We start from the raw sequence: 11,610 nt of genomic DNA on the forward strand, positions 1-11,610 counted from the left end.
TGACTCTCTGCCTAAACACCATCCATCCCTAGCTGCCAGCCAATAGAGGTTGTGGTGGGCGCAAGGGGACGCCAGCGGCCAATGAGAGATGTGCACCTTGGGGGCGGAGCCAAAGCCGAGGAGGCGGGTAGGGCGTGGAAAGGGGCAGAGTCACATGGGGCGAGTCAAGGGGAAGGGGGCGTGGTGAGCGTTGTCTCCACACGTGTTGTGTCCCCCGCAGGGCTGTGACTGGAGGGGACACTCGGTGACCCCTGATGGCCCTCATGTGTCACCTGCAGGGCAGTAAACTTACGCTCTAACACCACCCTGAAAACCAGGCCAAGGTGCTGAGAGACACATCCAGTCATAAGAAACTCAGGCGGAAATCTTGGTCGAGTTACTTTTCCTTCGAGGCGCTTGTGAAGGGTCTGCTCTGTTTACCAGCTGAAAACTCTGATTTCTGTCTTAAACTTAACCCAAATCAGTTCATTGCCACTTGTGCGTATGGACACTTGATTTCTTTGCACTTTTTACATTGAATCCCTGGTGTTTATTCCCTCTGTGTTTCCAGCCTGCCTCACTATCCCCTACAAGGAGGGATAACATGATTTTGGGGATCCGAAGGCAGAGGGGTGAGGTGTTGATGGCCTGGCGGTCCTGATGAGCCCACCCCACTCACAAGGGGTGTCATTACCATGGGGATCCCATGGAGAGGGGGTGTAATCACTACAGGAGGGACTCAGAATTTGGGGAGGTGTCGTAGTTTTAAACTAAGAAAATTACTTATTTCTTGCTGTGAGATATGGATTAGAAGAAGAGCAAAACAGGCATAAAACTTAAAAGGAAAAAAAAAAAATAATTTATTGACAAACTACAATAATAAGAACACCACAATGAACTTCCAGAAAAACCTTTTCATCTTCTATCTACCCACTGGTTTTTTGTTCACATGATAACAGAGACAAAAACTTTGGAACTTTGATGGTTAAAACAGTCCCAATTCTTGCTACAGTCTTTTCACCAGTCTCTGGAGAGAAACAGAAGTTTCTTCCTGTTAATTTATGGAGTTTCTCACAAGAAAACTATTTTTGTTATAGTTTTCCATTGCCCTAATGTCAGCTGCCCAGAGCTGCTATTATTAGAGCCCACTCCTCCCATTTTCACATCACTCTGAAGTGAGTATGAGCCATGAGCCTAGGGATAGCATTTTTAAGGATAAGTTATTCAAAGGCAAAAAAAGTCTTCTTCATCTGTTTCTGTGAGCTTCACGAAAAAACAGTTTTCTCATTGCCTCTCAAGGCTTCAAATCTCTCAGCACTTCACTATACCATAATTACTCTACTTTTTACTCAAAATTTACACTTTGAACACTTTATTCTTCCCTAGATACTGTATCATGAATTAAAGGAGTTCTTTTCAGGACTTCATTGTCCATCTCCATAGTTTTAACAGAGAGATATTTCAGCTTAATTAAAGCATCTGCTTAATTCTCTACCTTTCCTGAATCTTCTTTTCTTTCCTGTCACTGGTAGTTTATAAAGTCTCTTTTCATGTTGATCTCTCTCTCTCTCTCTCTGGATAAAAAGATTAATCCGCAAGTCTCATCTGAGTAATAAAAGAGTTAAAATCTTGCCCAGGCTTTTGTAGATGGTACGGTGATCTCTGCCGAACAGGAGCTGGAGCCGTCTGCGATGGAAGGTTCTTCATAGCTGCTCTGCAGAGTGTGGTCGCTGTCTCTGCTTGCTGCAGGTCCAGAGCCTCTCTCCTTCTTCACTCGGCAGTTTCTAGTGAATGTAGTTACAGCAAAACCTGCAGCCGAGCCAGAGATGGGCCCAGCCCGGGCTTGGGGAAAGCCTTCCCCAGGCCCTCCCCATCTCCCGGCCTGGAGACAGAGCAGGCCCGGCTCCCGTCCCCGCCCAACCGCATGGCCTGGGCAGGGAACGGGAGGCCTGGAGCTCTGCCACCCTTCACAGCCAGGAAAACAAAGAGAACCAAGAGAGTTCTGGTTTTACACTTTAAGGTAGGGTTCACAAGTTGATCTCACTTTTCAATGGCCTAAACTGCTGTCAGTTCTCAGCAATGACCGATAATTGGTCAGGAGCAAAGACTCCAGGCAGTTCCCAGCAACTCCAATTTCCTTAAAGGTAAAGTAACTCCATGACAGGAGGTTAATGCTCCCGAGTGTCCTGATGTCCTGTGTCCCCCGTGGCCTGACCCCCAAACCGGGGGTTGCCATAGTTCTGGGAGTCCTACTGAGCTCAAGCTCCCCTCAGGAATCAAGTGTCCCAAACCTGTGGGTGCTGCAAAGTTCAGGAGACAAATAGGAAAAGACAGGATCCTGGTTGTGGGGGTCCCACAGCCACCCCAAGTGTCCCAGAGGTCCTGCCAGGCCCAGCATGCCCAGGACAGAGGGTCCCATGGGGGTCCCAGAGCCATTCTTCTGCTACCCCAGCAGGCAGGAACAGCAGCCAGGGGGTCAACATTTGCCCTTGCTTCCACCCATTTGTTCTTGGGGAAGCCACCACACCCCACAGGGAAGCCATCGCCCGCAGCCCTGTGTAAGAGACGGTCCGAAGATTCTCCCATTTGTCTCACGACTGCCGCAAGGAAAGACCCTGAATATCACCAGGGACTCGGTACAGGGGCTCTGGCCTGCTTGAGGTGGATGTTTGCCAAGTGATTGTTTGCAGGTGTGCTGGCTGTGCTGACTTGGTACACTGACCTCGTTCCTGCTGGCGTTACTTATTTCTTGCTGTGAGATATGGATTAGAACAAGAGCAAAACAGGCTCAAAACTTAAAAGGAATAAAGGAAGTTTATTAACAAAACTACAAGAATAAGAACACCAGAATAAACCTCCAGAAAACCCTTTTATCCCCCACTACCCACCATTCCCTTGTTCACATGACAACATGGAGACAAACAACTTTAGAACTTTGGTGTTTAAAACAGTCCCAATTCCTGCTAGAGTCTTTTCATCAGCCTTTGTAGAAAAACAGAAGTCTTCTTCTGCTAATCTGTGGAGTTTCTCACAAGAAAACTATTTTTCTGTTATAGTTTTCCATTTTTTCTGATGCCAGCTGCACGGAAATCCTGCCACCAGTTCACTCTTCCCATTTCACATCACTCTGAGGTGTGTATGGGTCAGTGAGTCTAGGGATGTCATTTTTTAAGGATGAGTTATTCAAAGGCAAAAGTTCTCTTCATCTGTCTCGGTGAGCTTCTCTGGAAAACAGTTTTCTCATTGCCCTCAAGGCCTCAAATCTTCACTTCACTCTGTTCCAGCACCTCACTGTATTACAATTACTCTCCCTTTTGCTCAAAATCCACACTTTGAACACTCCATTCCTCCCCATATAGTCTTTCATGAATTAAAGGAGTCTTTTCAAAATACTATTGTCCATCTCCATAACTTTAACATAAAAATATTTCAGCTTACAAAGCATCTCCTTATTCTCTCTTCCCCATCTAAAACTTAACTCTTTTCTTCATTGTCTTCTTCATGTTGATTCTCTCTCTCTCTCTCTCTCTCTCTTGAAAAAAGGAGTAATCTGTACGTTTTATCCAGGTAGTAAAAGAATTAAAGTCTTGGAAAAGCTGCGAGTGTTCATGGTGTGAGGTTTCAGTTCAGCAGCAGAAACTGAAAACTAAGCCAGGCTGGCCGGCTCTGTTTCTCCCCCCGCCGCCCTCTGCGGCCTTGTCCGGCCTGGACGGGGGGAGGAGGCCGAGACAGAGCCTCGTTACCTTGTCAGAAGCCAGAAACCCAAAGAGAACTAGAGAGCTCTGGCTTTAAATCTTCAGGTGGTGTTCAAAAGTTGATCTCACTTTTCAATGGCCAAAACTGCTGTCAGTTCTTAGAAATGACTGATAATTGGTCAGGAGAAAAGACTTCCATCAGCTACCAGCAGCTTCAACTTCCCTAGCTCCCAAAGCTATCTTAAAGGTAAAGTCACCCATGACAGTGATGAAACTTAAAAGATGACAACCAAGGCAAATCAACAGATACACTGCTACTGTGTGAAGAGGAAAGAGACTTGCAGATTCACTTCAAAGCTGCACGGAAAGCTTCTCTACTTTTTTCAGTTGCTTCAAATTTTAAATGGCAAAATATTGGAATACTTCAACTTATTTTTCTTAGTTCTAGAATAAAGACAATCAAAAGCATATCCTGCTTCCATGAAGTGAAGCAGAAGAAGCCATTAGACTAAGCCAAATTGTGTTTAGAAGGCGGAGACAGCCTTAGAGGTAAGAGGAGTGGAGAGGTGTGGCAATTGGGCATGTGGGCACCACTCAAGGAGCATCCAGTCCATAAGCAGCCCCTGGCTGTGGGTGTCTGAGCACACAGAGTCCAAATGGAGTGAGAGCTTGGTGGGGAAAGTGCTGGGGGGTGAGCTGTGGGTAGTGGGGACCTGTTTGATGAGCTCCTCCGTCCAACTGGTCGCTGATAGGTGTGGCACGTTGTGTGCTATCCAACAGGCGGCAACAGCAGCTGGGCCAAGATGTGGGAAGAGGCCAAGCATGCAGCAGAGTGGGAACCATGCTGTAGGCCTTGGCGGCAGCCCACACCTGTAGGGCATGAGGTTGGCCCAGAGGGTCCCTGGAGTGTTTGTGGGGTGAAAAGGGAGGAAATGAGGAGCAGGGAGGAAGGGCCAGATGTCACTAGGAGAATGCCATTATATGCCACTGGTGACATATTTGAGAAGAGAGTGGGAACAAAATCGTAATTCGTGCAGATCACCCTCACATCTTCAGAACCAGAGGCCACCAAGAAGGACTGCACATCTGCCTCCTGGTGTTGTCCTGAATGTGACTTCATTACCTGATGTACATTACCTGGGAGTGTCTCTCACCAGCCCATGGGCATTCCCCAGTTCAGGTTCGCAAACCTGTTCACCTCAGCCTATTCTTTGGGCCTCTGACAGGGACTGTCCAGCTCAGCTACACCATGGAAGGGAAGGGAGCCACCCAACACTCTGCATATTTGAGAGTTTTCTTGCCAGGCCGGTTGAAATAAATGTATGAAACAAAGTATCCTCTAATTCTACATCTTCATCATTCTGTACTCCAAGTGACCTCTTCATGCTGACTGCTTGTGACACAGGTATGACCCAGTTCCACGGCATAACAGCTTTTCCTCTCGCAGCTTATATAGAACTAGGAAAATACATCCATTTCCAGAAAAGAAAGCTCAGAGATACCTCTGTTAATAACAATTTATTCCAAGGAAAACAATCTTCCACTATCTCCATTTTCTAAAATCTATAGCTCTAAGAAGTTGCTCCCTATTTTCCCTAAATTATAAACTAAGCATTTGAGAAAAAAAAAAACGAAAAACGGAGGTATGAACTAAAAACAGCTAAATGGACAAATTCCATACAACAAAAACTTCCAAACAAATGAACACCTCCTTAAAAAACTGAATGGATGGCTGACTCTCTGTCCAAACACCATCCATCCCCTTTGAACTCCTTGTGGCTGGCGCGGCACAAAGGCTTCCTCAGGCGCAAGCCTCTCCTCTCCGGTCTTCCTGCGCTTGCTTGGCTGAGAGGATCAGAGCAGCCAGGCTGGAGGCAGGCTGGCCTGAGGTCACAAACGGATGCTGCTCAGAGAGAAAACAAACAGGAAAGGGAGCCTTACTTTCCAAGATGACAGATTTCTCTTCAGCCTCTGGCACTCGAGCACGATTCCTGGCCTAGCAGCAAGACACAGCAAGAGGAGCCAGAGCAGCCTCTGCCCCTGCGCCTTCCTGCGCCGCTCACCTGGCTCAGCCAGGCCCACGTGGCCCACAGTCCCCTTCATCCCTTCCTGCGGCTGTCCTCAGCTCCCAGGGCTTCTTGCCGCTTCCCTTTTGCTTACCTGCAGGAGCTCCTGGGCAGACCAGCGCCTGTCTTGGTCCGCCTGCAGGCAGCAGCGCAGAAAGTCGCGCAGGAGAGCCGAGTGGTGCCTGGGCTTTTGCAGTTTTGGGGGCCCGTTCCTTTCGATCAGTTCAAAAACCTACGAGAAAGGCAAGGGGACAAAGCTCAAGCTGCTCCTTTCCTAGGCACAACAGCTCTCTCCACACACAGCCCCCATTGGGAAGCTGCAGCTTACCCTGAACTTGGGCTCCCTCTGGTAAGGAGCTTCCCCTTCCACCATCTCCAGCCCCGTGATGCCCAGGGACCAGATGTCCACTTTGGGGCCATAGGCTTCTCCTCTCACCACTTCTGGTGCCATCCAGCTGGGAGTGCCGACGCTGGAGTGGCAGCTGCTGCACTCAGGGCTGAGCCGAGCACAGAGACCAAAGTCAGCTGAGGAGAAAGACAAAGCCTGTCAAAGACAGCGACCGCTGGCAAACCAGCCACAAGCATTGCCCATTCCAAGCCTGACAAGGCCATGCTCGATCTTTTTCCGGGCTGGAAAAGCTGCGGTGCTCTGCTTCCGTGTGGCTGCAGCCGGGGAAATCAGAAAGTTCACTTGAGAACTGCCCTCAGCATGCTCCTGCTGGCCAAGCAGCGCTTCTGGGCGACTGGCAGTCACCCCAAAAGCAGCCCCACAGCACATACTGGCTACGCTGCGCCTGACCGGCCATACCCACCCAATTTGACCGATCCGTCGGTGCCCATAAGAACGTTGCTGCTCTTGATGTCTCTGTGGATGACTCGGCGGGAATGAAGGAAATGCAGACCTTGCAGGCACTGAGAGAGAAAAGAGGGAGGCAAAGGGAAAAAGTTCAGGCCACCAGATTTCATGCCACAAGAAAGGAAAGGGCTGGAGGAGGTTGACAGCTTTCTCAGGGAATTTGTGAGCACAGCATCATGCTGTCAGCAAGAGGAAGAGTTTTCTGCTTCAGCACTCTTACAAGTGTTTTCTGTCTTCTGAAGCAAAGGCATCTGAGCTTCCAAGAGCCCCTCCTGCCTTTGGTAGGAAGCACGGGACTTTTGGCTGTATCTTTGACTGGACCAGCGGCATGGCAAAGATTTTATTGGCAGAGCTGCGGCAGCAGAGGAGGAAGCAGCACGATAGACCTGTTGCAGAATCCAGTGCCATCTGGGCTGCAGTGCTATCCTTTGAAGCTCAGCACATCCCTTTAGCTAGAAATTCAGCCAGCAGCACACTGCCTTGGAGCAGCAAGGGGCTCAGGACAGACAGACACGCTCCAGGCAAACGCAGAGAGGCAGAGGTGCCAAGAGGAAACAAGTGAAAGCAAGCGAGTGAGCGAGCACGAGCGTCAGAGGACAGACGCCACGTAAGAGAGTGAGAAGAGAGCCTGGACAAGTGCGGGGACAACGGCAGGCAGTTCCCTTCAGATGCTCGCTCTTCTCCTGGTGTCGTGACAGCAGCACCAAAACAAAGGTGTGAGCAAGAAACCTCTGCTCTTCTTCCCCACCGGCTGACAAGGACCATCCTGTGCAGGCCAGGGCCGGCACAGGCACCATCCCTCACCTCCCGACAGACAGCGCCTATCTGTCCTTCCTCCAGGTACACTGCCCTGAGCACATCGAACAGCGTGCCGCCGTCCATGAACTCCATCGCCAGCCAGAGTTCCTCGTTGACCAGGTAGCTGCAAGAAGAAAAAGCACGGCATGGAGAGAGAGCAACGGGCACAGCTCAGTCACCCGAGGGCCTGAGCCTGGCTTTTGCCACTGCTCTCCAAGCTACATGTGCCGGAAGAGATTCTTGCACACCAAGGGCAACCTTCTCCCATGTGCTGGACACGACTAGAGAAAGCACAAGCAGCTCTGCTTTGTGCCCCTGACCAAAGGGCTTGCTCATTTCTGCCTTGCACTATCTGAAGGAACGCTGACATGCCAACAGCCCAACCTGTCTAAGTAGATGACAATATTGGGATTCCTGTTGTCCCTCATGGCCACGATTTCATTGACAGCCAGCTCCTCGGAATCCTCCTCTTCCAACATCATTTTCTTGATAGCCACCTAAAAGGACATAGAGGACAGCTCACTTGACCAGTTGCTCCTTGCAACAGATCACAAGGAACACGGAGTGAGTGCTTGTGCAACGACGCAGCCGAGCTCTACCAAACTGCCTTGTTACTAGACAGCAGAGCTTAAGACAAGCACCAAAGCCCGTCCCAAATGCAGCATTCTGCACACTGAGCCCAATCTGTGCTTCTGACGAGCAGCCTCTGCTGCAGAGACGGAGCGGCCGGCCAAAGCTCCAGCCACGGTTGCCAGCAGCGGGGGAAGCACTCCGGAGCTGCACAATCCGCCGGGGCTGCTGACCCTTTACCTGTTTGCCTGTGCTGGCGTCCAGGGCTCTATAAACAGCTCCAAAGCCCCTAGAAAGAAAAGGGCAGCAGAAAAAGCCCTTTAGTCCCTGGCATTGAAAGCCAGTCTAGGCAGGGGATCTCCCCACGCTGCCTGCTGCACTCTTTCCAAAGAGCCTGGCTGCAGTGTCTCTTCAGCCAAGAGCACATCAGCCCAGCCGCCCTGGGACCTTCAGGGTGTCCAAGAGAACACTCGGGTCTAACATGAAGACCAAGAGCTGCTGCAAATCTCCAAGGCACACACGCACTTGCTTCCGAAGCAAACGCACAAGAAAGTGGGGCTCTTAAGGCTGTGTGTCTGTGTGTGTGTGTGCGTGTATAAAGTGGACAAGACAGACTTTGGAAACACTGTCTTTGAGAACTATTATCTGGCAGCTCTTGTTTGGCAAGGTGCTCTGCTGGCCCATCAAGCTTGCAGGGCCAGCAGATCCTCCAGCTCCTGCTCCTTGCCACAAGCAAGACACTGCCAGCACCAGGTTGTCTTGGATGATGCCATCTGCTTGCTCTTGACTCGGCAGTCGTGAGAGGTGGCAGGAGGAAAAGCCAGCGCTGGACCGTGTTTGGACTTGGCGCTGGATATGGCAGCAGCGAAAGCCCTGGCCCACGCTGTTGTACAAGGAGCAGACCTTGTCACGCTTACCCTCGTCCAAGTTCTTCAAGGGCCGTGTATTTGCTCCTTGGCTCACCCGGGCTCACAACGCTCCCTGAAAGACAGAAGCAGTGCAAGGCGCACTGCAGAGACGCCGCTTCCCAGACCATCCAAAATGCAGCCCCCACTGCCAGTCGGCAGCTTGAGAGCTCCCTGGGGCCGAGCCACTGGCTAAGTGCCAGCCTTGTGCTCAAGCAGAAACAATCGCTGCCTGTGTCTTTGCCGCAGAAGGCAGCTCAGGCAGAGGCAAGCCAATCCCATCTGCCTGAAAGAACAGCAGCATTCTACTCTAACCCGCCAGAAATGCAGCAGACGTACTCAGTCTCATCAGCCTCTGCTCCTCTCTCGTCTCCGCCGGCTGGGCGGGGCTGCCGGACCCAGTGCCGGCAGCTGCGGGAGCCTTTTGGGGCCGTGGAGGGACAGCAGCTGGGGGCTTGATGTGCTCTTGCTCCTCTTCAGCCTCTTCCTCCACAAGAGAGGGAGCCAGAGGAGGTGCCGACCCTGCCCTTGAGCCCTGCAGACAGACAGCAGTGAGACACACTGGCAGCAGCCAATCCTTCAGGAGCTGCTTGCTCTTCAGCTGCCCAAGCACCTGGACTAAGGGGAAATCCTAGACTTTGATACAAATGGCATTCTGAGCCATCCAAAGCCTATGGAGATGGCTGAATTGGGTGCTCCTCCATCTTGCCATGCATTTCATCTTGCACCCCGGCTACAATCAGCAAGACACCTTTTGGGCTGCCACACTTGGCTTTCCTCTCTTGGAAGGCTCTTAAAGGGAAAACTAGGAAAGAGCCAGTGCTGCCTTTGCTCCCGCTGATGCCAACAGGCAGCTGGGCTTTCCTTCAGCCTCCCCGCCTGCCGCTCTCCACTCCAGTGCAACAGGCCAAGCTCACAGCTTGCTGCACAATTCTTACACGCCAGCAAGGTCAGAGGCTCCTTTGCCACTCACTCACCAAAGGACACGCTTGTCTCCATCCACGGGTGAAGTGACCTGCAGCCAGCAAGGGGAAAGGAAGCAGAGGCCCTCAGAGAAGCGCCTGTGCTGGCAACTCCCACCAGACAAGTCAGTCCCAACAGAGAGCATTTCCCTTCCCCAACATCCCTCCCATCTGAGGGGACCAAGACCTCTGTCCCACAGCAAGCAAGCAAGCAAGCAAGCGAAGGACAAGGACACCGTACTATGCTCTGTCTACATTTGGATGTCTTTTGTCAGGGGAGAAATAGAAAGAGAGGCATGGAAATGCCAGTTGTTCATTAACAGCCAGAGCTTCTGTTCTGCCCAGAAGCACAAGCAGCTTTTCACATCAGTTGCATGCAGGGATTCCCATGCATTGGCTGAAGACACTAGCTCAGCCAAGCGGCCCCAAAGGGCCCCTCAGCTGTGGCAGCCCTCTGCTCGAGCAGCCCGGGAACAGCTCCCGGCTTCAGCAGCAAAGCCTAACTGGCTTTGGAGTTTGCGCTTAGTGGCCAAGGCAATCGCTCTCTTTGGCACACCAGAAAGGCTCAAGCCACACAGCCAAGGCTTCTCACGGCAGGAGCTGGAGCAAACGACGATTTCCCTCAGCCCTGGAGAGAATCCCGGAGTTTTTACAGGTCCTACTGAGCATCTCTCCTTCGAGTCTGCAATTTGCAGCTTGAAGCAGCAAGCTGAGGAAATGATAGACTGCGCTGCCACGCGCTCTCCCGTGGAGAGAGCACGGCCGCAGCAGGTTCCAATGCAAATACTCTCCACCCTGCAGCGAGTACAGACACCCCCTTTGCAGCCGATGCCCCTGGCAGGAGCTTTAGCAAAGGAAAGCTGGCATCTTCATGGCAATTTTGTTGCCAGCTATACTGGCTCCCTCCATGGGCATAAGGAGCAGAGTGAAGCACAAGGCAAGGAGATGTTCCCCCCAGGAGTGAGCTTTCCTTACCTGTCAGGTGAGCCAGGAAGTAGCCAGAATATGCCACGGAGAAAACACTGCAAACCACGGCACAGACTTGCTCGATCATTTTAGCAGTGCTGTGCGGGTTTGCACAATGCGCAATGGCACCCAAGGGAAATAGCAAGACTCCTCTCGGGGTGCAGGCCGTCTGCTGAGAACTCCTTGCTCACAAGGGTCCTCCTGCAGCGAGCCAGCGAGCGCAAGAGCTGCCCTGGAACAACGGGGCCTTGCGCGCACCGGGACAACGCCGCGCTGACGGCACTGTGACGTGGCAGCGCTCCCTTGACCTCACAATAGCAGCAGCTCTGGCTTTGCTGCCGTCGTTGTGCCCAGCAACCCAATCTTGTGTCCAGCCGAGGCAAAAGAGGAGCCTGGGAAATTGCCCTCAGTCATAAAGCAGCCAAAGAAATCCTTACAGGGCGTGCCGCAGTGCTCCAGGCTTGCTGGGGCAGCTCAGCAAATGCAGCCATCCTGCAGCTCCCTAGCCCAAGGAGAGGCCTGGGAAGGAAGAAGGATGTCAAGAAAGCAAAGCAAACCCCACTTCTGGGCCCCAAGGCTATGACGAAGAGCAAGTGTGCTTCTTCCGGCTGGCCTCTTAGTTGCTTCTCAAAAGCCGAACTTTTGCTCTGAGAATTAAACCCTCTGATCTTGTTTTCATAGTTTTTACCCACTTTCTGAGGATATTATCTATAAACATAGATGTTCATCCATTCCATTAAAGGTATGCCTTGTAATAGATATTTCTCACGACCAGTGTGGTTGGGAAGGCAGTAACCTACCTATCCAAGCCCT

The 11,610-nt window shown here is 51.5% G+C and overlaps 1 protein-coding gene across 1 annotated transcript; it reads right to left on the reverse strand.

Annotated features, from left to right (window-relative positions):
• Positions 1-5,177: 5,177 nt before the first annotated feature.
• Positions 5,178-11,039, reverse strand: LOC147648011 (serine/threonine-protein kinase PAK 3-like). The gene is made up of 11 exons (XM_086868076.1): positions 10,807-11,039; positions 9,847-9,884; positions 9,209-9,404; positions 8,882-8,945; positions 8,205-8,253; positions 7,779-7,891; positions 7,401-7,518; positions 6,553-6,652; positions 6,069-6,265; positions 5,835-5,972; positions 5,178-5,577 (listed from the first exon to the last, which is right to left on the reverse strand). The coding sequence occupies exons 1-11, from the start codon at positions 10,883-10,885 to the stop codon at positions 5,476-5,478; spliced, it is 1,194 nt and encodes a 397-aa protein (XP_086724202.1). The 5' UTR covers positions 10,886-11,039; the 3' UTR covers positions 5,178-5,475.
• Between the last annotated feature and the right edge of the window lie 571 nt (positions 11,040-11,610).

This window comes from Cyanistes caeruleus, chromosome Z (genome assembly GCF_971803275.1).
Source record: "Cyanistes caeruleus chromosome Z, bCyaCae1.hap1.1, whole genome shotgun sequence".
Lineage (NCBI taxonomy): Eukaryota > Metazoa > Chordata > Aves > Passeriformes > Paridae > Cyanistes > Cyanistes caeruleus.

Bases quoted from the DNA above. Each gene is read 5' to 3' on its own strand.
- LOC147648011 (XM_086868076.1), bottom strand. From the start codon at position 10,885: ATGATCGAGCAAGTCTGTGCCGTGGTTTGCAGTGTTTTCTCCGTGGCA. The intron at 8,946-9,208 runs GTACGTCTGCTG...TCTGTCTTTCAG, and splicing joins GCAGAGGCTGATGAGACTGA to GGAGCGTTGTGAGCCCGGGT. The intron at 5,973-6,068 runs GTAAGCTGCAGC...CCTTTCTCGTAG, and splicing joins AGAGGGAGCCCAAGTTCAGG to GTTTTTGAACTGATCGAAAG.